This window comes from Coprinopsis cinerea (genome assembly GCF_000182895.1).
Source record: "Coprinopsis cinerea okayama7#130 chromosome 9 map unlocalized cont3.9, whole genome shotgun sequence".
NCBI classification, from domain to species: domain Eukaryota; kingdom Fungi; phylum Basidiomycota; class Agaricomycetes; order Agaricales; family Psathyrellaceae; genus Coprinopsis; species Coprinopsis cinerea.
In genome coordinates, this window is record NW_003307536.1 from 39,337 (window position 1) to 67,018 (window position 27,682).

At 51.3% G+C, this 27,682-nt stretch overlaps 8 protein-coding genes across 8 annotated transcripts; 4 read left to right on the forward strand and 4 right to left on the reverse strand.

Annotated features, from left to right (window-relative positions):
* Positions 1-133: 133 nt before the first annotated feature.
* On the forward strand, positions 134-2,622 carry CC1G_06991 (other/FunK1 protein kinase; the record flags this gene model as incomplete). The annotated part of the gene is made up of 6 exons (XM_001831888.1): positions 134-586; positions 643-714; positions 767-850; positions 916-1,543; positions 1,597-1,763; positions 1,816-2,622. The coding sequence occupies 6 exons, from the start codon at positions 134-136 to the stop codon at positions 2,620-2,622; spliced, it is 2,211 nt and encodes a 736-aa protein (XP_001831940.1).
* A 402-nt stretch (positions 2,623-3,024) lies between these two features.
* On the forward strand, positions 3,025-4,396 carry CC1G_06992 (other/FunK1 protein kinase; the record flags this gene model as incomplete). Its single annotated transcript, XM_001831889.1, has 5 exons — positions 3,025-3,059; positions 3,121-3,610; positions 3,673-3,744; positions 3,798-3,881; positions 3,935-4,396. 5 exons carry the CDS (start codon positions 3,025-3,027, stop codon positions 4,394-4,396), a joined length of 1,143 nt encoding a protein of 380 aa, XP_001831941.1.
* A 1,318-nt stretch (positions 4,397-5,714) lies between these two features.
* CC1G_15104 (hypothetical protein) lies at positions 5,715-6,920 on the reverse strand (the record flags this gene model as incomplete). Its single annotated transcript, XM_002910417.1, has 5 exons — positions 5,715-5,764; positions 6,054-6,092; positions 6,273-6,317; positions 6,454-6,534; positions 6,857-6,920. 5 exons carry the CDS (start codon positions 6,918-6,920, stop codon positions 5,715-5,717), a joined length of 279 nt encoding a protein of 92 aa, XP_002910463.1.
* A 3,866-nt stretch (positions 6,921-10,786) lies between these two features.
* On the reverse strand, positions 10,787-12,074 carry CC1G_06993 (taurine catabolism dioxygenase TauD; the record flags this gene model as incomplete). The annotated part of the gene is made up of 4 exons (XM_001831890.2): positions 10,787-11,087; positions 11,175-11,472; positions 11,540-11,710; positions 11,762-12,074. 4 exons carry the CDS (start codon positions 12,072-12,074, stop codon positions 10,787-10,789), a joined length of 1,083 nt encoding a protein of 360 aa, XP_001831942.2.
* Positions 12,075-15,451: 3,377 nt separating this feature from the next.
* CC1G_15105 (hypothetical protein) lies at positions 15,452-15,763 on the reverse strand (the record flags this gene model as incomplete). Its single annotated transcript, XM_002910418.1, has 1 exon — positions 15,452-15,763. The coding sequence occupies one exon, from the start codon at positions 15,761-15,763 to the stop codon at positions 15,452-15,454; it is 312 nt and encodes a 103-aa protein (XP_002910464.1).
* A 4,743-nt stretch (positions 15,764-20,506) lies between these two features.
* On the reverse strand, positions 20,507-22,278 carry CC1G_06994 (hypothetical protein; the record flags this gene model as incomplete). Its single annotated transcript, XM_001831891.1, has 3 exons — positions 20,507-21,160; positions 21,210-22,189; positions 22,242-22,278. The coding sequence occupies 3 exons, from the start codon at positions 22,276-22,278 to the stop codon at positions 20,507-20,509; spliced, it is 1,671 nt and encodes a 556-aa protein (XP_001831943.1).
* A 278-nt stretch (positions 22,279-22,556) lies between these two features.
* On the forward strand, positions 22,557-23,374 carry CC1G_15106 (hypothetical protein; the record flags this gene model as incomplete). Its single annotated transcript, XM_002910419.1, has 2 exons — positions 22,557-22,773; positions 23,265-23,374. The coding sequence occupies 2 exons, from the start codon at positions 22,557-22,559 to the stop codon at positions 23,372-23,374; spliced, it is 327 nt and encodes a 108-aa protein (XP_002910465.1).
* Positions 23,375-25,113: 1,739 nt separating this feature from the next.
* CC1G_15107 (hypothetical protein) lies at positions 25,114-25,341 on the forward strand (the record flags this gene model as incomplete). Its single annotated transcript, XM_002910420.1, has 2 exons — positions 25,114-25,216; positions 25,280-25,341. The coding sequence occupies 2 exons, from the start codon at positions 25,114-25,116 to the stop codon at positions 25,339-25,341; spliced, it is 165 nt and encodes a 54-aa protein (XP_002910466.1).
* Between the last annotated feature and the right edge of the window lie 2,341 nt (positions 25,342-27,682).

Sequence of the window (27,682 nt, forward strand, 5' to 3'; positions counted from 1 at the left end):
CACTCCGAGGTCGTGGGAACGGTCCATTTATCGCAACCAGTACGGCAACCGCATCTTGTCCTTGAACCACCACCATCTCGCAAACCAAATCTCATTGACTTCCTCTATCAGCTGGATTTTGAAACAAAAAATCATGGAAGCTGACGTTTCAACTTGTACAGTCGGGAAATTCTTTGACAACTATCTCCCTAACCACGGAATGGAGTTCGATGCGGTGGTTGGTGATCTAATGAAGCAGAATGTTCTTGTTTCTCGAGGTCGTTCTTTGAGCCAGCAGCCTGCTTCGCTCCCCAAAAGTACACGTTTCACCCACACATTCAAATCCTTCAAAACTCTTTTCAGATCTCGCACAACCAATCCCACCCGCGTCGTGAAGGCGCTACAAACGATCGGCAATGCCGTTCGTAAAGCTCTGGGAACGTCCCCAGACAGCGAAGTCAACGGCTGCTCTGTTAGGCTCGAAGATACCATCGCATTGGTCTCTCATGGATGCCTTACCACGAATGAGGGCGCGCTGCAGCCCACCGAGGTTGTAGTGCCGATGACAGCCGCTGCTGACAATTGCGACTATACGTTGTCGAATGAGGTACGTTCTACCACTATTTATGTTATGGTCTATTTACTCATGTTTGAATCTCTCAGGCGAAGGCTAAGCTGTTGTCCCGTGCCACCGAAATTATGAATGAGGACGCTCGTCGAAGGTTTTGCTTTGGTGTACATCGATTCTCGCTCTCGAGACCGATTCAATTGACTGATGTGGTACCAGGTAACTTGTGAAGGGCCCGAGGTCACTCTCTGGCGCTTCGCCAGATCTATCGTTGTCAAATCGACACCGTTCGACATGACCGAGGTATGTTCCAAGTCATTACTTGTTCGGCGTTTTCGAGGTGTGTTCTGACACCGTTTCTCTACCAGCAACCAGACCTTCTGGTCAAGCTTTTCGTCGCTCTATTCTCCACCCCTCTACACCAACTCGGTTATGATCCATTGGTGACTTTACTCCCCGATGGGAACTACATCTATCAGCTCTCTTCGTCGACAACGCTCTATTTTAAAACCATACGTCCTATCTGGGATGTCCGTCCCACCTCCCTCTCCGGACGACGCACGCGCATCTGGGAGGTTGAACAGGTGATCTCGCCAGCCCAGCCAACGCGCATCCCAGGGACTCCTACCAGGGCCCTGAAGGATGTATTCCTGTCTTCAAAAGCGAGGACCGAAGCTGACGTTCAGGATGATCTTTTCGCTGATATAGCGAAGCTCGGCCAGGACCCCAACTGGCGATCTCGTCCGCTCCTAAAGGACTTTTCTCCAGTCCACCTTGAGGCGCTTGCTCAGGCGCTAGAAGGCGATCGTTTCAAGGAATATTTCTCCCGCATCATTGCGAATCACCTGGGGGAGGATGATCACCCTGCGTCGGTCACTTCGCCCACGTCTCGACCCAAGCGTCGGTGTCTCTTCTTGTACGAACATATTTGTACACCACTCAACAACGTCGCCACACTGGGTGAAGCCGTTGATATACTTAAGCAGGCTCTCATCCGTACGTCAATCCCGGTCAACCTGTAAATCTAATTCTTACTCCCCTCTCTTTAGCGTTACATCTAATGTTCTGCGCGGGCTGGGTACATCGTGACATCAGTCCCGGCAATATCCTCGCGCGTCGGGATGCGTCTACCTCAGTATGGCAAGTCAAATTATCGGACCTCGAGCATGCGAAGAGGTTCCCTGACTGCGAGATGGCCTCTTCCGATCACATCACGGTAGGTGTACCTGATGACTGCGTCTCGTACCAATGCTGACCAACGACCGCAGGGAACACCTTATTTCATCGCTTGCGAGATTCTCGAGGACAACCAGTTTTTCCCTCAGACGCTAGATCACAGTAAACCACCCCGCACATACCAGCTCTTCGACATCGTCCACACGTACCAATATGACTTGGAGTCGATCTGGTGGATTCTGCTCTGGCTGGTAACCGTGCGAGTCAACCAGAACCTGCCAAAATGGTTCGGAAACAAATATTTTCAGCAGCGGGTCGATTTGGAGTACGCTGGGACGCGGGCCTATTTGTTCACCAGACCCCTCGCCTACGTTCCCAAGATAAAGGAATGCATCCCTCAGGAACTACTTTCGTCATTCTTCGGCCGCCTCGACGTTCTGCGAAATGATCTTTACCGCGAATATGTCACTCGGAACCGCGATGGAAGTTATATAGATATCGAATCCTACTCCTGGATTGCGAGCGAGGGATTCAACAAGTTTTATACTGGGATAGAAGACTCCAGGGATGAGTGGGGAGCTATCGACCTCATAGTTGATACGGTACCCGAACCTGCCCTTGACGTCCGAAAAGAAGACCCTTCGCCTCCTCCCCAGTTATCCAACATCCCGTTATCAAACAAACGCAAAGCTAACCCGGCTCTGGGACAGGGGGGACCGTTGAAGAAGAGGCGATCAGGTGGAGCGAGGGATAGGGCGGTCGCTGTGCGAGTGGACGGACCGGTGACCAGGTCGATGACAAGAAACGCGGGACCAATGACGAGGTCTGCCACTCGACGTCTTCAGGAAGCGGAGAAAAGAAAGCTCGCGCTTCAGACAGGGACTCGCTCGTCGAAATAGGTACATTAGGCGCTTGCTGCATCGGTAGTAACTAGTCTATAATAAACTGATTCGTGTGTTGACAAAAGGAGTGATCCCTTGAGCTTTATTCGTTACAGCCTACAGAATGCGTCGACGGAGTGGCGCATAGACGAAATTCGAAGTCTAATTAACCTCTGTGGCAGTGGCATTGTGTCGATTCGAGGATTCGTAGGGCAAAGCGCTGAAAACACACGTGACCTATGGGAATTAATTTCTAAATTAACAAATCCTCATACCATCAATCCATCATTTCGGTTGTCTTCACCTGAGCTGAACGAAACGCGTCTTGAACTCCTACTACCACTTCACTAGCCCATTCACCAGCAATCATAAGAGGTTAACTTGAAAGCGATGGTTCCAGGACTACTCAATACCACCGCCATGACGAGCTACGATGATACTCTCCCCAATTTCAAGTAAGTTCGCTTCAGTGGCACTCCAGGTGTCGTCTCAGACTAACTTTGGGAATTCGAACAGAACACCGCAGTATGGACGTGTAAGACGCGTACCGAAGGCAATTACAGCATATACACCGGCAGAGAACAGAATTATCGCAGCACCAGAAGCAAAGGCGACCGCGATCGGCTTGAACATCGGGAGCGAAATGAACAAGGAGACGTCCGTTTGCGATATCGAGGTGTTCATGGATCACTATCTTCCAAAGGTCGACGGCAATATCCTGTGCACTGTTCTCGATGACCTGGAGAAGAGGGGTAGTCTTGTACCTCGCGACATCCGTGCCACAGAAGCTCAGGCTGCCACCCCACGGGTCGCCACTTTGGACACCACTACTCTCGGCCGTGTTATTTGCAAGGCGCTCGAAAAGGCCGGTATCAAGCCAAACGAGCATATCATTCGTATGTTCCGCAACAACCAGCGCAAGTCGCCAACCAATGGCAGTATTCGTGGCACCACCGATGTAGCTGTGGCATTTGAGTTCAAGTCGACGCGCGTGGCCGAGATGGAGGTATGTTCTTTCTTTGCTATGGCTTGAGTCAGCCAGATCCTGACATGTACACCATTTTTTAGGACCATGTTAAGGTGGCATTTCAAGCCAGCGACGCAATCAACGACGATTCTCGACGCAAATTCGTTCTTGGGGTATGCTTTCGACGTCCCCTAGGATACCTCGATATACTAACTTCAACTCTTAGATAACCATCGAAGACGATTATGTTTCCCTTTGGTATTTCTCCCGTACCCATTCCGCGAAGTCAGTGTCACTCAGTATGGTCGAGGTTAGTTTCCTTTTCAACTGCTAACCGATGTGGATACTAACTCTACCTCTTAGCGAGCTGATCTTTATGTTAAGATCATGATATCACTTTTTTGTGCCACCGATGAACAGCTTGGATTCGACCCCCTCGTGCAGTTGGTCAGCGACGATGATCTCACAAATTCAAGTGACGAGATACCTGAAGACACGTATTACCACACCAGGCACTCAGTTTCTGCAAGCCGCTCTGTTGGTCGTGCAGGTCGCTTCAGTCGTGCTCGACAGGTTGAGCTCGTGGACCCCGTCAACGAGTCGGGTGCGGAGGACATGATCTTGAACGATGTTTTGTCATTGGTTGGAACGCCAGCTGAGGCTGCCACTCAAGAGTTGGTACTCGCCGATATTGAGGGACTGAGAAAGGACTCTGAGCAGCCCCTGTACGACGCCCCACTCATGGGGGCATTGTCCGAGGCGGACAGTGCTTTCCTCACAAGCCTCCTTCAGGGTGCCGAAAGTGGCTTCTGCCTTGGACTCTGAGCGGCAGCGTACAAGCGAAGGCACCGCTGAGTTGGGCAATGATTCAGCAAACTGTCAGTAGGAGAAGAGGGCGACTATTCCAAGGACCAAGTGGCAAGTCCATGAACCAGGCTGGTGCTGTGGATTTGAAGGCGAGAGAAATCGGCTGCCAAATATCAGAAGAAAGCGAAGAAAGACAGTCGCGATGGACCCCAAACCTTGGAACCTTGCAGAGAGCTCGTTGTTAATGTTCCCCTGTACTCATCTTACCCTCGGAGGAAACGAGGCATTTTGTGTAATTTCGTGTTGTCATTCAGTATCCCTGCTGTTATACTACCCATGTAATAGTCGACTCAACGTGTACTATTTCTCTTGATTATCTGGTGCTAGTTACTTATTCCTGATTATAAAACCTATACATCGATCAACAGCCGTCCGAACTACTTGAATGAGAGAACCCCCCACGAATTTGAGGTGATTAGCGTACCATGACCCACCTATGCTGCACAAAATGCCACGATGTCGACTGAAGAACCAACCAGGACAGAACACCGGTCAAAATGCTGGAGATGTTAGAGTACGCCAGTGTGATTAAACCGAATAATGGGCGCACCTGTCGCAGATTTTTTAAAGACTTCTATCGCCTCACCCCGACCCCAGCGTCGGTGTCGTACTCACACACAAGGTAACAGGATGCGGACAGACTTGCCTACATTGACTCCGTCATCACTTGGCCATCCACACAGTTTCCAGAATGACGACGAAGGTATCGGTGGATTCTCTCTGCCAAGCGCCAGATTGTGCATCACACCACATTGTAGAGTATCAGGCCAGGGCTGGTACAGAATGCGACAGAATCGACCTGAGATCCGATGGTGGAGGCAATCGTGATGCGCTCAAAACTAGATAGAGCCTGTAGTAACGATAAAACTTCCTCTAATCTGCGGATTCCAAGTCATGCTCTATAATTGCGAGTGACATGGCGACCCTGCAACGAGCGCCCAAACCTGTGTCGGGGGTGATCGACCCTCGTAGCCTAATTAACCGATTCGACGATCATCACCCCGGCGATGCCATGGGCGGCGAAGCTAACAATGCTCATGGAGGGGTCATTACGAGTAACGGATAGACCTTCTAGACGGTGATCGCTGAACGAGATTGATCATGTTGAGCTTCTCGTACAGCTTGAGACGCAGTCCGCAGTCTGAGACTGGGATGGCGAGGCTGCTGTGTGGACATTATCCAGGCGCCCAAAAGAAGCTTCTGAAAGAGTGGACAAATGACGCCGTAGGTAGTAAGTTTGGGTGAGGACACGTCGGATGAGTGCCAGTGTTCTATATCAGACCACCGTGCTAGTATGTGGGTCCCAGTCGTTCGAAGGGAAGACGTCTGATTGAGGGGCTGAAGTGTGAGACGACCAGGATTCGGGAGATGAGAGAGAAGATTATATGGTAAAGTCTAGTTTAGAGCCATCTTCTTGAATTGCCATCGCATCGCGATGACAGAGCGCCCACAGAGTAACGGTGCTAGAGGCAAAAAGACAGGAGACTGAAGGTGGCACAGCCACATGAATGACAACGGCAGCTAGGGCGGCGATCAGGCAGGCAGTGTCTCCGACGAACCCTCCAAATCCTAACATCACCAAATGTTGTCGACGACATGGCGATTCCACGCTCACCGAAATCCCGACGACCACGAGGACTGAGCTCGCCACCGTCTAAAAAACCTGCCAGTGTCTCTCGCGAGATCAGAAACGAGATACTCTGACGCTTATCTGTTCGACAGAGTAAGAACATACAGACATCTTCCAAGATCCGTTGTTTGATAGGTAAGTATGGAGGATACTCACCAGCTGACAACGTTTACGGTGGGCTTGGAAGGGAACCATGGTGCTAACGAAGGCGAATTCGGCGATTAAACCAGAACCGGATGATGTTGCCGCCTGGGGATGAATCGTGATTCATTAGAATACCGGGCGGCTTGAGCGCGCTGACTTGGGGAAGCAACATTCTTCTTCATCGATAAAGTAAAGTCGACGGATTGGTTGTTTCGTTTCATCGATTGAAGGACCTACTTACAGCTCCTTAACAGGCTTAATTTATCGTCGGAACAGACATCCAAGTCCTTCCCCAAGGTAAAGGTACCCTCCATCGCAGAGTCTAAATCACCTCCGCCGAGCGCTGCCCTGAATTAGGCGCCTCACACTCAGCCCGGGCCTGAGCGCGACGTCGACTTGCTGCCATCAAGTTCCGCCATCTCTGCGCGGGGCTAGCTGGAACAATGACGACAGCCCTGTTTACCATCCCATCTATACCCAGGCCCTCGTCAACGGACCGGCACTTGTCACTTCGCAATTCTAACGTGCTTCGTCCAATGGAAAAGTTCGAACCTCGCTCGGTGGACCGAAAGGCTATGGGCATTCGCTTGAAATTTCCTCTCTGGGATCCAAGTCCGAACAAGCGACTTGGGCGCTTTACGTACCTGTGGCTAACCTTGCTTCCCTCGTACTCTTCGCTCTGGACGTTGGGTTGTGGGCAACGGGCATCCTGGAACCTCTTGCGTCATAGTTATCTCCCTCGGGTACTCCGGCTGTAACCACTCCCGACGAGATAAGGCTTGGATTTCATAGTGTTGGGCGAAGGGCTGAGCATCGGTTCAGGCAGGTGCGAGCCTCGAGGCTGATCTCGGGGTCGAAGTACTGTTGAGTCATGCCCCTGCCGGTAGGCTATGACGTCGGTCCTCGCTCATCGATAATGCCTGACCTGGACCATGGTCAAGCTTGCTTGACGGCGTCGGTGGGTGGCTGTCACAGTGTCAGCCTACTTAACGACAATCGAGATGAATTCGAGTGAACCTCCGGATTCCGTTCATTAATGGAATCCCATCTCACTGGGTTCGCTCGGGATACCTCTGGCTGGTTCCATTCCATGCGAAAGACGGCCATACATGAACCTCGGGGAAATACTCGCTGGAGCTTGACTCCTCGGTCTAATCTTGGTTCACAGCTGTCCTTCGGTGACGTCGGTCGTGAGAACAGCAAAGCTGGGCGCAAGTGCGGATGTTGACGGAACTACATCATCTTGACTTCACACCTGTGCGCTTAGCTGTTAATTTTAGCGCCAAGTCCCCTGCCTTTTCGGGTAATTTGAAACGCTTAATTCCTAACGTAACTTCTCTGCAATGGAAACTCAGCACTAGGACGTGGTCTCCGTCTGTCTTTCAGATTATCGCCACCACGTACGTCCAATCTAACTATAGGGTATTGCTTGACTGACTCGTCCAATTTTCAATAGCCGCACTAACGAAGCTTCAGTGGTGAATGGCGGGTCGCATCAAGAAGTTCCAACCCGACTCCCGACTCGAGTCACGCCATGGTGCATTTCCCTTTTCTCCGAGGACTAGAGTCCAGCGCGCAGCTCAGTTTTTCGTTTTCGAATGCATAAGGATTACTCACCAATGTCCACATTCCGAACGCGATCCTCTTATCCCGGGATAGCCTGAATAATACTTCTGAACTCCGAATCCCAACCGCTTTAACCGCTGACAACAGTCTAAGCTTCTAGACAGACCGACAGGCAGGCGAGAATTCTCTTCCAGAATATCGAATGGCTCTCTTCGGGCTTGGCGTCATTTCGAAAAGGCCATTGTTCCCTATGTCCGGAGAAAGTCTCCGCATTGTTCAATCTTCTCCACCGCACAAGTCCAGTCACATACCGTTACCTATTCATAATCCAGACCCTCTTCGTGTCGAAATCGGCGATGTCATAGGAGTTGTGATCCCGTGTGGAACGCGATATGACTGACACGCGATGGTGTATTGGCGGTTTGCGGGTATTGGGAGGTGCCGGGTTATGAAAGCGCGGAGGTGGATGGATCATCCGAATCTAGATGCGAGGTGGGATAGAAAGCGGGATTTTTGAAGAGGGACGGCGTTTCATGAACGTGAGTATATGCGCAAACATTGAGAAATCAGGGAAGGGTGGTATTTCACCCGCTTTCCTTCGCTCTTATAGGTTTTGGTTCGCATAACGGTGACTCGCTCAGGCTCGGTGGTTTTCATCCTCGTCCGTCTTGATTTTTATCACTCGCCCTTGCAGATGATAACTCACTATTCTCTCGATATCGAGAGTCAATCTCAAGATTCAGGGCGCTAAATCAGTAAACCACTATTGAGACCACCAGTATTCTCCCGGTGGCGACCCCTCAACGGCTTCAAGGGTCTGCCTGGGACTCCAATTGCCATATCGTAACCTTTCGTTCTGACATTCCACGCGATTACCCTTCTTCCTTCATCCGAGTCAGGTTTCCATCTAGAGTGATAGAGTCAAGCCTCCGTTTGAGGAAAGAAGCTTCGCACTTCGAATTGATTCGTCATTGTTGGCCCTATTTGGTAGGAGGATCTGTATCTGTGTCTCGTCTCCGTTTAGCTACCGATCAAAAAAAATTCGGGTGCGGCTCGCGCGTTCTACCCCTCCCGCTGGCGTCCTCGAGCCTGTAGTGGTCGAACGAATGATACCCTTATTTCATCGCGCCCATAACTGGCACGAGGTGTACCCGCATGTCAATCCTCAACTTTGGTACTACATTGCTCTGTCAGATTCACTGAAAGGTTGGACTCTCGGAAAGAGCCACGCTCCACCAAGCGCGTGCCTAATTCTACTATCCATTTGGTTCGGAAAGATCTGACGAAAGTCCTTGGATTGGGGGTAGAATCTGAGGTGCTACTCCACTGGCAGTCACCTCACTGATCCTCTTTCAGTCGGACTGTTCTAGAGCTTAACTATAGGGCTGAGAGCCATGTCTCTTCGCGATATAGTCTCAGATCGAGAGCCTGGTCCGTGCATACTAACTGCATTCTCCAATTGCACCCGTCGCAATTCAGTGACCTGTGACACCTCTCTCTGAATAGCGACTGGACATCCGAATCGGAAGGGGTACCAGTCACTAATTCTCAATGCGCAGATTTGGAGCATCCTTCATTCATCTCTGAGTACCCCATCTTCCATGGTACATGTGAATCAGGGGTTTTAGTCCAACCAGTCTAAATAAAGCTCACTGCAAGGACACCCGCACATACTTGATCGATAGATACCCTTCCGAGTCGGAGAGGAAGTACCTATGTACCCCCTGTATTTCAATGGCCTGGGGTTGTCTTGTCAGGAACGATTCATTGGAGAAAGGAAAGCGGGGTCATTGAAGGGTGTTGTGCGAGGGTCGCTCCCGAGCGAATGAAGTTTGAGGGTGATGTTGGGGTAGAAGGGACCGAGAAGTGAGGGAATGGGGTGGAATGAATTACTTCTGTGACGTCGTCGTTCTCCCCATACGTTTGCGTGTTCTTTGCGCACTTCGTGTTCGTGAGCTAGTCGATAAACTGAACAATACCTCGCTAGCTGAATTATATTTTCCTTTTCCCATAAGCCCTCATCTCATAGGATGTCTTGAACCACGAGGATTCTACCCTTTCGATGTGTGATAAACCAGATGTGAAAACAAGTTACAACCACAATCGCCCCCGAGCCGAAATCGAACTCCCAGTGCGTGCTCGTAGGGTGGGCGTGAAACCCTGGTGTGCTACTTAACAGGAGGATTTCTGTGCGGATGTTAGGGGTTCGGGATGCAATAAACATCGAATATTGAAAGGAGGGAGCCAGGAAGAACGCCAGGAAGAACGCCAGGTTGAAGATAAAGGACGGAAGTGCAAGAACTGCTCGATCGAACAGAGCCGTAGGTCGATCTAGGTCCTAAGAAACGACATGAATGACGCGGAGTGAGAGTAACCAGAAAGTAAACGAAAGAAAGAAAAAATGCCTTACACCCTCGGGTCAGCCTTCCCCTACGCCCCCGCAGATACTAAGTAGCGGCAACCCTCCAGCGACGAGATCGCCACTCACAAAACGCACCGTACACTTGAACTCCACAGCTCGTCCATTGGCATGGAAAAAACTTACGAAAAACCCAACGTAGATTACAAAAAAACAAAAAGCACAAAAACGTTAAAAAATGAAAAAGGAACGCTAAAGGCAAAATCCAGAGGCGTCAACTCATGCGGTGCAAAGGCAGAAGACACGAACACGGGAAAAATCGCACCTGATGATTATTTCGTATCCAATCACACCCTGATGATTATTTCGTATCAAATCGCACCTGAGGATTATTTCGTCTTCCCGCTGGCCTTCCTCCTAATTTCAGGCTCAAGAGGGAACCTTTGTTCTTCGGGCGCGATGGAGTACAGCCGCGTCCAGATACCTTGCAAAGGGCCAGGCGTCGGCCACGCCAACTCGTCGTTCCGCAACCAAAGTCAGACCAGGTGGCGGCTATATCCAATCGCCCGGTTTTCCAGTCCCAGTTTGTCGCATAGACGTTGTCAGTTCCTTTGTCTTTTTTCACAACCTAAACTCGAGTCGAAATCACTCACGCTTTGTCAGGGCTGTCCCTAAATCCATCCCTCGCATGCAGGAGTCCGAGACTATTGATGTACTGGATATCGCCCTTTTGGAAGTTCAGCCCTAGAGTGTACTTTTCAGCGAGAAAGTGGATGGCGTCTAGCGCTTCGGCTTGGGCTTCTGTGATGGGTGGGATATCAGGATTGCGTTTTTGAGGGCCGTACCCCGTGAAGTGACGGCGGGAGTATTGGAAGACGACCTTGCTCTCTCCGTTGACGGCGACGTGGTAGAGGAGAGGTCGGGTGGTGTAGCTTGGGGTGCCGCCAAAGCTAGAAATAAATGAGATTAGTATCGGGATACCAGAGTAAGCGCGTGAAATGAGGCCATATAAAAATAAGTAATGGGTTTGCATTCACCTATCTAAAGGCCATGGCTCGGATAGGGTTTTGATCAAGTCGGGCCTTGTAGCGGCTAACTCGTTGTATATCCTGCCACCGCTACTGATCCTCGAGGTGCCGCCCTCCGCAGCCGTTTCTGAGTGCAATGAGGTCCCCGATGTCGGTATGAAAGACCGGCTTGTCGCTGGTATACGCGGAGTTGCCGATCCCGCCCTTCTCTTGTGCATGGCTGACGGTGAGGTCTTTGATGTGCGCCAGGACGACGCCTGAAGCGTCTTGTCTCTGCCTCGAGCGGTACCGACATGTGAGGAGATCCCTGTTCGAGAATCGCCCATGTCAAAACTCATCCTTGTGTGGTGTGGAAAATGGGAAGGGGGGCGTACCGGCATAGATGATAAAGAGTTCCTCCCGCGTGTACTTCTCAATGGGTATCGTCCTCAATACGAAGAATCCTCTCCCGGAATAAAGCTCCCTCGCTAAATCTTGCAACACCGTGCTGAGGGTGGGAAGAGGAAAAGTATTCTTCCCCACAAAACCCATAGCCAGATCGAGGCCTATCCAAGACGAAGACGAGAGCATATGTTAGAAAGAGTAAGTCAAGCCACAACAACGATCATAAATCGAGTCGAGTTTACCCTTGAAATGATTCAACCCAAAATCGATCTCCCGCAACTGTTCCTCGCTGAGAGTATACACCCACTGGTCTTCGCACTCCCAATCTTTGCCTTCCCAGACGATTGGACCGAGAACTTGAGAGGGGAATCCGTCGGGGAGGGGCGTGTTGGGGAGTGACGGGTCTTCACTGAGGCGTCTGGCCGTGCGCTCCTTCCATTTCGCTTCGTCCGGGTGGTACCCAATATCGGGCTGCACCGCGACAGCGAAAGGCGGTTCTGTGCAAGTAAGAGTAGTGGTCGACATACTCAGATATCTCTGTAGATCAGCCTGCGAACTGCAGGGGACATACATCTAATATATCTGATATTGCGGCAAATCGCGGTTGTCGGATGGATAGTTATTAATCATTGGCGCAAGTTCGGTGCGAAGCCAATGCGAAGCTGATTATTATTGAATTGCGCATCAGGAAAAACGGAAGCAAAGATTGAGAAGGATGTACTTCCGGGATATCGGTGCGAGTCTAGAGACGTCTGGGTGGTTATGGTTAGCAGAGACCGAAACGATGGCGCGGGCTCATTGCCCCCAATATGGTACTACAAGGGAGTCCCTATGACCTGGATAACGGGATTCGCCCCAGTAAACTGTCAGAGTCGAGCGGGATAAGAGACGGCATGTTCTACAGAAGTCCAAGTCGGACCAATAAGCGGAAGTGAATTCGGAGCATATGAATGCAAAAAGTCGGCAATTCTCTCCAATAATATGATGTGGGTCTACATGATTGACGACCAAGGGCTGCTAGAAAAGGCACATTAGCAAAGGTAATTAATGTGTAACAATACTCATGACACACCTTGACCACCTCCTTCTCCTCCAGCAGTCTCCAGCGAAAGAAGCAACCACAATGGCCCTCGAGCCGAAAACCGAACTCCAAAATCCAAAGAACTCCCAGTCAATGATCGCGAGTCGGTCGATTGCGATGTTGGGCTCGTACCCACAAGGCCTCAGTCGTTATCCTCTCAAAGAGCGGACAGAATGAAGGAAGGGGACGAAGAAACGGTCACCTATTACATTCAGCACCTCGAGCCACGTTAAATAACTAGTCACCAACGATCGCGAGTCGGTCAATCGCGACCCAGGGTATGAACTAACCCACAGAAAATTTACGTTGTGGAATCTGGAGGCTTGTCTTATGAGTTGTAAGGATATGATAACGACGGAGATGGAGGCAGACCTCCCTGGTCGTTAACGAGCTTCCATTTCGTTTGGGGCGTGGAGGAATTCAGGGACTTGATCCTCGCGCACACAGCCCACTTATCTTGAGGATGAATGAAGTTGTTGTAGCTCAATCCGCATAGATTTGAGTGCATTGGGATAAGGGTATTCTCCAAGCCCCCTCCAAACCGTTGGCGAGGAGTCGACACCGTTGAAACCAAACAGGGACAAGCAAAGGCGCGTTCCAGTCATCGTGATTATCGGGCGGAGGACTCTTCCACCGAAACCACATAGCCGCGTCATTGACCGCCAATTCTAGCTGTTCTCCCCACCTTTCAGGACAGTCACGATAAATTCGACAGCCGTAGGATGATAAATCTCTCCTGGAAGGAGGTTGCGCGCCACTGAACGCGTTCAACACCACTTGGCGATGTCGACGACTGGTGGTTTGGTCACTGGACTAGCTTTCCCCACTAGTATCTCTACGCGTTTCTATCTGCAGACTTCTCTACCCTCACACCAAAAACTCTATTAGACGCCCATGCACTCCTGACATGCACACTGACAGGCCTCATGCCCTCGATAAGCCAGGACAAGGGTAACCAAAACTCCGGGAACTGTCTCTTCCACCACGTTCACTCCATCTATGGTCCACTGTGTGTGCACCCACCAGCTCGAGGTGCGTATTCGAGGTATCTTCGGACCAACCCCAACGCAACGAGGCCTGCCTAACCCTCGTTTTTTACCTTTTCCGCACAGATCACCCTCATCGGTTAGGCCGTTTCAAGGGTAAGGCGAGCAGAAAGGATAGGACGAAGTGGCTTCGGATATAGGATCAGATGACAGACCCCGTCCTTGTCGTCGATTAGTCGTTGATAATGCGACGACGAGTTGCGATCCACTCGTCTTATCCGTCGTTTTGAATGCAACGCTGTTGCTGCGTGGTCGGGTTCGTGGGGTTGGGTTGGTTCTTATAAACCCACAGTGGATGGATGGGGCTGGCGCTTTCCCATTCTTGCTTTCCCTTCCTTTCTTCCTCGCCTGCGATTTGTTTTACTTTCCACCATCCTCCCTCTAGGTTTTATGAACCCGCCGTTTTTGCTTTCGCTCTTGTTTCTCTTTGCCTCCCGGGATGGATAGCCTTTCCTCGTTGCACGTACTCACCTTCTCAAGGCTATAGCTCACCATGCGACTCGGGCCTCGTGCTTCTACCTCTACGTTAGGGACTATGCGATGGGGATCGGGACTGTTGGGGTCGGGTGATGGATTGCCGCGCGATTAGCTCTATTGGGTTGGTTGATGGGTGCTATTCCTCCAAGGGTGTGTACTACATTCTATTAAAATCTTGGGTTTCTCGGGATATTTCCCCATCGTGCTCGCCGTCATCGAACAGATGAGGACGTCTAGGCCAGCTCTCGGCGAATCCATGAGATGAAAACATTTACGATTCGACGTTTAACCCATCAACGCTGCGACTTGATTTTTCTTCGACGTCGGCTGGCATCGTTGTTGATCGCCGGGACGCTGTCATGGAGGCCTGGATTGGATGCCAGCACTACGTACGGAGAGCGACGACGACTGCTATCGACTCGGGGCCGACGCTGACGAACATGTCTATCCACGCTCTGCTCCCCGACAAACGCGGAAGAGACTTTGACGTTCTTGATAGTCACGTCCGCATTGCTGTTTCCCGACCTCGGCTGCACCTCCGTCTGGTTTACGACATTGCACGATACACCTAGAGTACACCCTCATTTGCGTCCCGCTTTCTCACCTTCACATCTCATATCACCATCACCCTCATACTTAATTTTCATCCATCTCGCCTCGTCGGGATATTCTGTTCGCCCTGGGGTGGCTTGGGGGTGATCGTCTAGGCGGGATGTGGTGGTGCGATGACAAGACGCGGAGATGAAGGCGGGAACACGGAGTCGGGACAACCAAACCGGTCTATAGGTGCGCTCTCTGAAATCTTCCATTTCCTGGTTTCGTTTTGGGTTTCCTACGAATGTTACGCTAGCCCTTCTGGTGACTTACTAATACCTAAATGCTCTGCCAATGCCCGAGAGCTATACGCATCCCCAAATGTTTTACTAGCCTATTCTACCCCCTGAACACTATACTAAACCGTTTAGGAAATGCTTTGGTATCCTAGCCCTCGGTAGGTCTTGAATTTCACCAAACCGCTTCAGAGGGGTTAAGGAGAGGGGTCATATCTTCTTACGGCTCCGTTGTCAACCTCTATCGCTGTCGACTACCGCCATCCGCATCGGCGCGCTCTTTCTGTCAACCGCCTTATTTCCATTTCGGGAATTACCGCGGCCCGCCTTCATTCCCGATTGGGATCCCCGACGTCATCGTCATCATCGCCTCTCACACGCCCTCGCTATGCGCCTAACTCCAAGTCCTCGTTCCTCCTCTCTCCCTGTCTCGTTAATCCTCCAGTTGACGACTCCCAGACGCTAGGATTATGATTCGGCGATTCCCAGCTTGCGAGGGGCGAGAGGGGACACATGACCGCCCTCGTGTACGGATTGGAGCGCCACATCGCAGGTCCGTCGCGGGTTTCCGGGTGGTGTGACTGGTGGTTTCCCGATATTGTGGCTCGGGGGTTTGGGGCGTTGGGGGGAACCCTGGGTTCCTGAGTGGTATCTGAAGATGGATGCGAGCGGAGTGGGTGGCTGGTAATAGGTATGGGCTCTTTGCTGGTATGGTATGGGCTCTTTGCGGGTCTTTGCTGGGGAGCGCGCAGGCTTTGCTGGTGCTAGCGCTCGTCCCATGGTGTGCTACCGTCGACGAGTGATTCGGATGCTCCTTGCTCACGAGCGGACCGACTGACTGGCTCTCGCTGGCTCGGCGCGCCTCGTTGTGTCTCTTCCCCATCGCGAGTAGTCGCTCACCTGCTTGATGCACATGCTTACGCCCAACGCTCAATCGCAGCACCCTCAACTTCTGGATGTCGAACACATGTCGGACGTTTGTAGGCATACTTGCTGTCGTCGAACGTCGAACATACTTATGTCTGGACATACCCCCAACATTCACGCTGTCTATCTATCACTGGACTGCATGCTCGAATGGTGTACATATCACGGCGACTTTCTTAAGGATCACTTACTCACCAGAATGCGACAACGAACGTGCCCGTCGCTCGTGTGATTGCTCCGCGGAGAACGGGGAGAACACGACGCTCCTGATGTACTCGATTACCTACCGGTATTGGAACACTAGGACTCTAGGATTTCAAGGTAGGGATCACAAGGATCAATGGGTAACCTGATCATGATGCATGAGCAGCGACGCAGCGTTAGTCCAAGAAGCAGAAGCTTTTCGCGTTGTACTTGAAGGGTGCATTCGTGGATATGTAATAAGGAGGGCGGTAGAAGGGCTGACGACGGGAAGGGTTGAGGGTAATGACGAGGGGAGGTAACGTGGATTAAAGACGCCTTGTTCTGTTTTTGGTATGTAGGCGCTCTGGGAAGGGTTTAGTAGTAGGAAGAAGGTTGGTGGTGCTTGAGAAGAAGTGTTGCACTGGTCGGGGAAGCAGGGTAGGGATGTTGACTAGAAGCGCTCGCTGCACTGGATTAGTAGAGCGCTGGGTGAGAAGAAGGTGAGCAATGGACGAGAAGAAGGTGAGCGATGGACTGTGGACGAGAAGCGTCCTGTGCACTGCACTCGACTTCAAAACAGCCACGGAATGGAACGAGTTTCAGGTCGGAACCATCGGGTAGCTGAATTTGAAACTGATGCGAGAAACGAGGGAAGAGAAGGGTCGCGAAGCGGTGTCGAGGAGAGTCAGAGCCATGGAGAAGCATTTAGGTTGTTGGGAAGGCTAAAGCTATTTTGAGAACCCGACAATTTCGAATAGCCCAATGGGCCATGGGTTGACGGTAGGTGGTTATGACGAACCGCGAACGACTGTAAAAGAGGCATTACCAGAAGAATCAAACATGGATCAGCCTTCAATGTTTCGCACATGGACGTTGGAGAGGTCTTCGAAGTTCGAACCTGGATTCGGATAGCTGGGTCGAGGAGACCGGATCGAAGGAGCGATAGCTGCGAGTTGAGAGGGAGCCATGTTAGGAATGTGGCGAGTGGACCTATGTATGGTAAGTAAGAAGATGGCTAGGAGACCTATATATGATAGGAAGATGGCGAGGGGACCTGAATTTTGGAAGCGAAGTCTCTATGAATTGCACAAGTTGTAAGTATAATTGTGGGGTAGTGAAGTCATGGAGTGACGATGGTTTTGTGGGGTATCGCGTGTGGAATAAAAGACGAGCTTACACTGGTGACCAAGTTCCAATTCTTCCTAATATTTCAGGGATATATCAAAGGAGAGCGAACAGCGAAGTTTGAATATTAGACATACCAGGAATGCAAGTGCTAGGCGTCGAACTGCGGCGTTTGGAACGAACCTTATGCATATAACGAATGGTGAGGAAGAGCGTATAGCTGGTTGTATATGTACAACGTCAGGGGCAGAACACGACATAAGTGGAAGACGAAGGCGATATATAGCCTGTACCTGTTCGTTTTAGCTATAGCACCCGCTCCCCCTCTTTCGTCTCGTTCCTGGTCCATCCCCTACATATCACCATATCCGCCGACTACATACATAGCATACGCTTCTGGTCAATCATGCTGCGAGTGAGAGGGAGAGAGGCACTTGGCTCCACCTACCCTATCACGCGACATAGGTCTCTATTGCACGCTCGCTGTCGCACCAAACCTACTCGCCGTGATAAAGAGAGGCTTTACCTGATTAGAACCTTTACCTTTACCAGATTAGATGGAAATCTCTCATATCAGACATATCATGAACATCCGATATCGGAGATGGGGACTGTATTGAATGGCGTGCAGAAGGGATTAGAGTTCGGTGAGGGTCGTTTTGGGATTTGGATTTGGATTTTTCTCAAGCGAGGGAGTCGGACTGCGGGTGTCGGGTCCTACTCTTGTCATTTCAGAATCTTCATTCGTCAACGCTCCGTCTCACAGAGTTCGTGGTCAGTTCGCTTTTCGCAGATCGCAGAGAGAGTCCATCGTGACGCCGGCAGGTAGAGGAACAGGGTTACGGGTACAGACATACGGCCATACGTACAGACAGAGACCAAGCTAAAATCCGGGAGTAGTAGTTACAGCGGCTATGATACTTTCTCAATTCAGAAGCTCAGGCTTCAGAAGAAGCACGAGATTTCCAAAATGAAGCTTCTCTTCCGTTTTGGGGAAACCGTCCTAACCGACCATGTCGAGAGAGATACTATGGCTCACCAGTACATCGAATCCACCACTGAATCGAATTTTGATTACAAAATCGTAACCATTCATCAATTCGATCAATAATTTCGCCGATGGCACTACAAATTACTGATGCCCCCGCCTTCCTTCAAACCATCCTACCTCCAAATCCCATCCGTTTTCTTCAAAAAAAAGTGCACCATCTTCATTTAATAGTCATCTGGAATCGTTGTTCCAATTTTCAGGTCGATTGGGCCAGTGGAAGACGAGATTCAATTCAGTGGTGGATTCGATGTACTGGTGAGCCATAGTACACCGTTTTTAGAGGCATACATAGCCGCTTTCGGGGCGCACTACATACCATCCTGTCCAGATTCCAGCCTTGTGTCGTCTTCCCATTCCCTAGAGAGCATGCGCGTACGCTGACATTTCAAACTTCTCTTCCAGGTTTTTTGGCAGGGGCGCTTCTGAACGCCGGAAGAGGAGGGAGCTTTCTCGGGAGAGGAGCCTGATTCAGAGCGGTCGGCTTTTTTTTTTCTTATTGTTCTCTGGCATCGCCCTACTTTTGGCGTTCTCGTCCTACTTTTGGTCTTCCCATCCTACTTTTGGCCTTCCCGTTCTCGTCATCATGTACACATCTTCTCACAGGCGTTCCGAGTTCGACGTGCGTGGTGGCTGTCTGACTGCTGGTTTGTCATCGATGGTGGTCACGAACGCTGCGCAGCCTGAGGGGGGTTGGGGAAGAGCAGGGAGAGCAGGGAGCAGGGAGCGTTAGCAGGTTATACGTACCCTACCTTTCTATACTTGATGTACATTGGACGCTTATAGACGGCCTTGGAGCCCTCAATTCAAATCAGGTATTTTTTATGGGTACACTGTGGAGAAGTCGGTAACTTGAAGGTACGACGACAGAGCTCGACGTAAAAGGACATTTTGACCGTTGAGGATGTATTCATGTTCATGTGGGCTCGGTATGTGTGGGCTCATGGCTGATATCTTTTTGGATTCGTCGCTGGACGTAGTACTAGTATATACATGGATAGATAGTACAGCGCTCGGTGTCTAAGGGTATCGTGAAGAATGAGATGAGACGATGAGACGATGATGAGAGTGGGTGGCTCGAGAACCGGTACCGTTGTATAGACAGACCAATAGTTCAAAGCATCTCAAGAGCGAGTCATCAGCCAATTAGAGTAGTTCGAGTTCGTGATATCAAGTGCAAGTGTCATTGAATGCCCTCGAGCGAAGAACCTCGAAGTCTGCGTTTGTGAGATCTGTCGTACGTGCGGCGGGTCGCAACCCAACATAACATGAAAAGTATAAAAAAAAAAGTCTCAAAAAAAAGGGTTATAAAAAAGATGAATGTGAGAGGAAGGAAAAAAGCAAGAAGGGTATACGTTGAAAGGGGGGCGATGAGTGACTACAGGCGTAAGGTAAGCTTCAAGAGGAGGCAAGGCAGCCAGTCATCGAGACTGTCGGGGCGCTCACACCAAGGCGAGCCAGGGGACGTACAGCATCTTCGAGAATAAGAAAGAAGAAAAAGGGGTATCCAGCACGATCGGCGAAGGTCGTGTGTTTCTCGAAGAGCCTGTATCCCCAAGGGGTGGGTGGGTGAAGGAGGTGGGGGGTAAGAAAGGTAACCACGGGGATAATTTTACATACAACAGGCCCTTAAAGAATGAATAAACAAGAACAACAACAACGACGGGCGAGGTCGGGGGTTTGCAGAAGAAATGAGTGAATGAATGAAATGCGAGTGGTATGATGGGATGTATGGGTGTTGCGTGGTGAATGCGATGAATGGGTTGAATGAATGTGGTGGTGGTACAGAGTACAACAAGGGGGGGTAAGAATAAAGAGGGGTATCGTCGGGACGACGGCACCGAGGGGAACGAAAAGAAAAGAAAGGGTAAAGGGATATCAAAAAAGGGAGAAGATAATGCGTTTCTTCCTAACCGTACAAGTTTATTAGTCCTTCGTCGTCGTCGTGGTCGTCTTTCCATGTAGATGGATGAGCGGGGGGTCGTTCGTCGTAGCGAGTTCGTCATGAGATGCATGTGGTGTAAAGTATTGGAGCGCGCGATACGGGTTGTCGCGTCCGAAGTCGAAGCGAAGAAGAGAAAAAAGCCTAAAACACGTTCCAAGACGCACAGCATCTTTTTACGTGGACACCGTAGTACGGGGTTGCGTGGGGGTCGAAGTCGAAGTGTGTCGAAATGGGTGTGGATGATGTTATAGGGTGACACGACGTACGCAGCGAGCAACACACGAGCTCGAAGCTCTTACGCAGCAGCAGCGAACGCACTCCCAGCCATCAGATCATCGTATCCTCCCAGCAGCGGATTCGAATCGAACCCGCCCTCCAGCGCCTGCGCAAAGTCATGACCAAACTCGAGTCCAGTCCCACACAGACCGTCTGCACCGACGACACCGAACGACTTGCCCGACACGTTGGGTGCCGAGAAGGCCATCGCCTGGTCGCCGAGCAATGCTGAGGGGATGGAGTTGACGTCCCAGTTGTTGTCGAGCATCGCGGGGGCGGTGGGCCAGTCTGACCAGGTGAGATGCGACAAGTCGTTTTGTTGCTGCATCTCGGCTTGGAGATCGAGCTCGGCTTGTGTGGGGATGCCGTTGTTGAAGTCGAACAAGCCGAGGTCGGCGGTGTTGGCCATAGCGAGGAAGGCGTTGGGGTCGAGCGGGGCGGAGGAGGGTGTGAAAGGCCCTGTCGTTGGCGAGGAGGGACCGGACGAACCGGAGCTGATGGAAGATGCGGGGGAGATGATGTGGAGGGCTGGGGGCGCGGGAGGAGCGGAGTTGGAGGGAGAGTCGGAGGAGGATTGCTGCTGCATGCCCATAGCGAGCTGTTGCAGGGGTGATGGACCTGGCTTGCGGACTTGACCGGGCACGGTGAACATGTTTCGCATGAACTCGGCAGACTGGAAGAATGATCAGTGGACTGAAGACGTAAAAAGACATGCGACTCACCTGGAGACTTGCGTCGAGTGAATTCGACGACGGGAACGGAGGTGGGACGTAACTCTGCGTTGGGACAAAGTCGAAGTTGTTCATAGAGTCGATCGAACCGGATGATTGACGGGTGATCATGGGGATGAGGGACGGGGAGGTTGGGGCGGAGGGTGTGAGGTGGTAGACCTGAGGGATCTTGATGGCCTGGTAGGGCGGTGGCGTCGGTGCCGACGTCGAACGACCGTAATGACGAGGGGCAACAGGAACGACGAACGAAACACTTGCCTCACCATCCCTCCCCTCCTCCCTCCCCCGCTTCTTCGACGCCGACCGCTTATTCTTCGACCGTCCATCCTTGTCCTTCTGCCTCTGCGGCCGATACACATAATTCGGGTACATCAACTCGTGCTCCTTCTTCTTCTCCTTGGCCAGGTTCTCCCAGTACGCCTTCTCCTCCGCCGACAAGCTCTTCCACTGCTGGCTGATCGTCTTGGATAGATCCGCTTGCCGTTGCTTCTTCAGAGGTCCATCGGCGAGCTGCGCAGCCTCTTCCGCGGCTGCCTGGCGGTCTTCACAGCACTTGCGTCGGAAGAGGATGAAGGCGTTTTCCGGGCGCTTGATGTAATCTTCATCACCCTTCTTCGGTCTCCGCTCCGAAGTCTCACTGCTCGCGGATGATTTCCGGCGCTTCGTCGAGGGAGTGGGTGATGATGAACGGAGGGAGTCGGGCGTCAACGGTCGTGCGTAAGGTTGTTGCGGGAGGAAGGGAGGAGGCGTGGGTATTGAGACTGGTGCGAGCCCTCGGATCTGGACGTTGGAGGAGAAGGGGTTCGTGAAGGCAAAGGCATCTCGTTCAGGCTCGAAGGGAGAACTTGAGGGAGAGGAGGAAGGACTGTCGGAGGAGAGATTGTGCGTTACAGGGAAGGTGAATGCGCGGGGCGTCGGGGAAACGATAGCGAGAGAGGGCGGTGCTGGTGCGTCCGTGGTCACTTCAAGTGCTGTTAATCGATGAGTACCACCTTCCTCTCACTCGATAGAGTAATGACTTACATCGGGATTGGGTATCGCGAGTGCGGAGAGCAGGCATGACTTATTCGTGAACGAGAACAATGAAAGACAGAAAAGAAAAAACGACGACAATGGCGGCGAACTGTACAATGGCGGTGGGAAGAGTGGCGAAGGAGGGAAGAAGAGAGTGAGGGGAGAGAATAAAGGGTGGGTTTCCGCCAGAGGGCACTTGACAATCGTTTTCTTTAGTGTCTCGCGAGCTGGGATCAGGTGAAGAACAATTAGGGCACGAACGGGGCACAAAAAGACAAAAAACAATACGGATGGACAGCTTTATACGTTATCTTAATCTGGGCCATGGGCCCCATGCCAGAAAAGGTTCCGCCGAAGAACACGAGTTCAGAGGTCCAACCATCCCAGAACCCTGGGATTCCGTACCCTTGCATTATCCACCCTAAATCAGGTCAAATCCCGATATGGACTGCCGATCGAGGTTCGCCCGGTCCTGTATTTGCCGCTCTGTTTGGCGCTGCAATGGAGATGGGAAAGTCTTCCTCTCAGCTTATTGTCTTTGGTACGCCGACTCGGCCTGGTCTTTCCCTACCCAAGCTCGCCATCGTTGCCGCCCAGCTAGTCGTTCCAGCGAACTACGCAACGAAACACAGTCCCCCATTCCACAACCACAGCCATGATCACCCATCCTGTACGCGAAGGGCAGCACTGCAGAAGCGATCTGCACGCAAATTATACCTCCGCGCCCGCTCTCACAGCTATGTAATGATTCTGTCTGACGTTGTGTGGTTCCTCTCTTCCCAAATGGTTACACGTGTGGGCGCAACGAGTCAGCCTTCATCAAACCCCAACCCTAAAAGAGGAAGCATCGCCTTGGGGAAAAGATGGGATTCTTCCATCATTCGTTCATTTCAGGACTGAGACTCCGGATTGGGTGATGTGGGAGCCGTCCGCTCGTTCTGAACCTTCCCCCCTCATCCCCTTCCCCCTTCAATCAAGCTTTCAATCTTCTAATCTTACTGACTGACTTACTTACCTGGGGATTGCTGTTAGCTGTGAATCTGACTCTGTTCGTAGGAGCGCTTCCCAGACCCTGCACATGCGCATCTCAAAAAATTAGCTCGTACGATTCCGATTTCAAATCGAGCGCTTCTCGACGCTAGTAGCGCCTCCCGCGAATTCAAGAAGCGCTCAGACTCGAGCTTTTTTCGAATAAACTCATGCTTTTCGAATTGCCTTCCCCTCGTGTATGGACAAACACTCTTCCAAATACCGACTACACCATTATCCCCCTCCCATTATCCCTCAATGAGTACGCTACTCCTAGAAAGCTTGGGTATCATGCTCCGAGGCTTATCGATTGCGCTAGCGCCAACGATGCGAGCTCGATGGGGGATGGGTATCCTCGGGGGAGACGAGAAAATACTGGGATGGATATCTTGGGATCAGGCGAGCGCAAGACGTCACACTCACTTCATTCGGGTCTCCCAATATGGTCTTTTCCCCGACAACGGCGATCCAAGACTCAACTCGCCGGATTGATTACATACTTGCTCTTACTTACTTTCATACTGACAGATTTACTACTTGCTTACCCCCATCCAATCACATCGCCGCCTTCACAATGTCCAAGGAAGGAGGGGAAAGTATCAGCAGGTGTGATGTGAAGCGCCGAAGAGAAAGGAAGGAAAGGGCGCATGATGTAGAAATTAGAGTTTGACGCTAAGGTGCTTATCGAGTCCGACGGGGTTTGAGCAGTTGTAGGCGCCAATAGTACCCCTCCCCATCTCATCATCGAGGAACAGAATTGCTATTGAGTACGATGCTATCCCTTGTCTTATCTCGACTGTATGCACATCCTTCGTTCTCCATCGTCGGTCGTCGGCCCCAGCGACAAAGGCACCTGAATCTCGGGGGTCCCAATTCAAGTCGAGCATCGCGCGCGTACGCCGTACATATCCCGTATCGGACCCATACGCTATCAGAACCCCTCTTTGGAACCATGGAGAGTCGCAAGATGGAACGCGTCCAAACGCACGCACGTACGACCGACCGAACGACCGAGAATAGACTAGCGTACGGCCGGCGCCTGCGTTCATACGTGTTCTGCAAGCGCTAAGAGATGTGAAGCGCAGCCGCCTCCCGCCCCCCTCCTGATGATCAGCACAACCATCACCACCATCGCCCGTTCCTTTTCTTTTGAAGACAAAGCAGCGGGTGTGGGCCGTGCAAGGCGCTTCCAAGTTGTTCCTCCTGCAAGGCACCCGGTACGCTCGTCGGGACTCGGGTCTCTTTCATCGTTCGACTTTGGAGTCCGTGCTTTGTTCCTCGCCGTACTTTACCGGTTTTTCATTTAATTTTACATACCTACCCTCAATGTGATTTTAATTATTACGCATCTCGATGTTCGAGTAGTCTAGAAGTCCTCATTTCGCCTACCCACGAGTCGTAAGTCATCATTTGCTGTTCATCTCAAGTCCACCACATACGTCAACGATACAGCCTGAGGGTCAGGTGTGAGTAGAGAGTAAGTAGTGACTCTCTCTCAGCCGGCACGAACGCTCGAAGTCGAAAGAATACGCACATCGCACGCATTTCACCGACTCTGGTCCGGCCGTACACTTGCCATTTGCAGCCGGACCATCTCTGCGCTCTCTTCTCGGCTACACACGAGCCATTTTTTCTAAATTCTCACCACATCCAGGCGCCTCATACAAACCCTGCCAAGGTCGAGGCAATACATACTTATGTAGCTGGCCATGATGAACGTGCCGCCACCATGGACTCTTCCCTTGGACCTGAGCGTCTCTTGTGCGGCGGGTCGGTCTGTGTTCTCTTTCTGGAATCAAAGAATCGGCAGTTTTAGTTGGGTTGGGATTTTTGATGCTTTTGATGTTGTGATATGTGCCAAGAGAATGTGATCGAGATCTGGGCGCGGAGACAAATGGTCCTGGATGGAATTATGGGGAGGGCAGGTGGGTTGCGTCGAGGATACTGTACGGTAGGTGCGTATAGGGAGGAGTACATAATATTTAAAGTAGATAGGCAAGCTGTATGAACTATTGTAGACACATCCCCTCATTCTCATTTCATTATTGATAACACTGAGGATGAGAGTGGGCTGAGCTGAGGTGTACCAATACCGAATTCTTCAGCGCATACAAAATGAAGCTCGTTAACAACCAAAGAGGTCCACCTCCATCTCCATAGTTATAACGCGCCTACAGCGCCTCAGAAACGTGGATTATCAGCGTTGCTGTACATATCCCGAGTCGCGATCGACCGACTCGCGATTGTTGAATATTTAACGTGGCTGGAGGAGCTGAACGAGGATCACATACTGGGGCTTGGACCATCTTTTGGCCTTTTTCGTACTTATGGCCGTTGTATTGAGGACCCAAGAAGCGAGGTATGATGGGTACTAGCGGGACTACCTCTTCTTACGAGCGCCTACCATTTCTCAATCCCGACATCGCGATCACTGACCGACTCGCGATCGTTGACTGGGAGCTCTGCATTTGGGAGTTCGGTTTTCGGCTCCAGGACCATTGCGGTCTCTCTAGAGCTTGCGGGTATCACTCGTCGCAAGGGTGGGACGTTGTGGTCAGAGTGCTTTTAGAGACGGAGGAATATTTGGGATTAGAAAAAGGAATCGCGGGGTGTGAGAGCGGTTCCCAGTCCGTCTACTACGTCCCATGCATTCCGCAAAACTCTATTCTAAAATATCCGCCTTCTTGTATATACAACTCATGACCACGAAGGGTGGATAACAGCGCGAAACCTATGAGCACAATGACGACACTACGCAGGTATTCCATTCCACCCCAATCCTCCTGATTCTCACATCTCGGTTCCTTCCACCCCAAACGCCAGCCTAAATAATCGAGCTCGGGAGCGAACTGTGCACAGCGCCCTTCATTCCCTTACTCCCTCCTCAAATGAAACGTTCCTGACAAGACAACCCCAGCCCATTGAAACACAGGGGGTAGATAGGTACGCTCCTCCTCCGACTCGGGGTATCGATCAAGAGAGCGCGTTTGAATTGGTTGGACTATGTCGGGCCCCTGATATGCCGTGGAAGATGGGGTAGTCAGACATGAATGAAGGACGCCCCAAATCTGCGTAGTGAGAATTGGTGAGTGGCACCCCTTCCGGTTCGGATGTCTATTCGCTATTCAGCCTGAGAGACAGGTGAGGTCGACCAAGAGCGACGGGTGCGATTGGAGAATGCAGCGAGTACGCACGGACCAGGCTCTGGAGCTGAGACTCTCTATCGCGAATAGATGTGGCTCTCAGCCCTGCAATTAAGCTTTGGGACAGTCCGACAAATTGGGAACACATACGGTTGTTATGGAGTCTCAGCAGCCAACCTTCTAATGGGCGCTTACTGCTTTGATGACGTTGAGCTGTGATGCCGATCAATGGCAGATCTGAGTCGACGCACCATCCAACGACCCTACCCACCCAATTCACAATACAGCGGGCAAACCATACCGCGTCGAAATACATCGACCGCAACTCTAATTAAAGAACGCGGAGTTCCCAAAAGGCTGGACGCGTCTTTCCCGCGTCCTGATCGTCGCGTTCCCACATCACTTCGAGTCATTTCGAATACTAGGTGGTGACACTTGCCCAACCTGAGTACTGAGTCTTGAGCTGGTGATCGCAGTGTTCATGTCTTCTTCAGCGCTGGTATAGCCTTCTCACACGATAATTTATCAGAAGCGTTGGACTATGCACGTCGTTGATTTCATTATACTTGACTGAACTGAAAAGAGTAGACTCGGACTGTGTCGTAAAGACATCGCGATAGTGAAAACATCAAGATGATATGAGTATACGTAGAGATGTGCAAGCACCCGTGACATTGGGCGGGAGTCGAATGTACAATGGGAAATCAATAATACCCTTGGGAAGGAAAACGCGAACGTAAGGACTCGCGTGTATACCATAAATTGAAATCTAGTAACGAGAATGACTAGACTATGAAAGAAGATTAGTGCGGTGACTGCCAGTAGATTGGCACCTCAGATTCTACCCCCAATCCAAGGATTTCCGTCAGATTTTTCCGACCCAAGTGGATAAAGACTCATGCGCACTTGGTGGAGTCTGGTTCTCTCCGACAGCTCCAGCTTCCAGTTGAATTAGGATGACAGAACAATGTAAAGTTAAAGTCGAGTAACGACACGCCAGGCACGAGGATGGACTCGGAGTACATGTCGTGTCAGACCCACTTGTGCATCACTCACTCGACAGTTCGAGTCGACCCTTGCGCTGACTCTCTCTCTCTCTCTCGCCTTTTATTCCTTCCATATACACACCAACACCCGGGCGCCTAAAACTCCCATCCAAAAAGCCACCACAGGAATCTCAAACTCGAGGACGCCGGCGGGAGGAGTAGAACGCGCGAGGCGCACTTTTGATCGGTAGCTCAACGGAGAGGAGATAAGTACAGATACAGATCCTGCTAC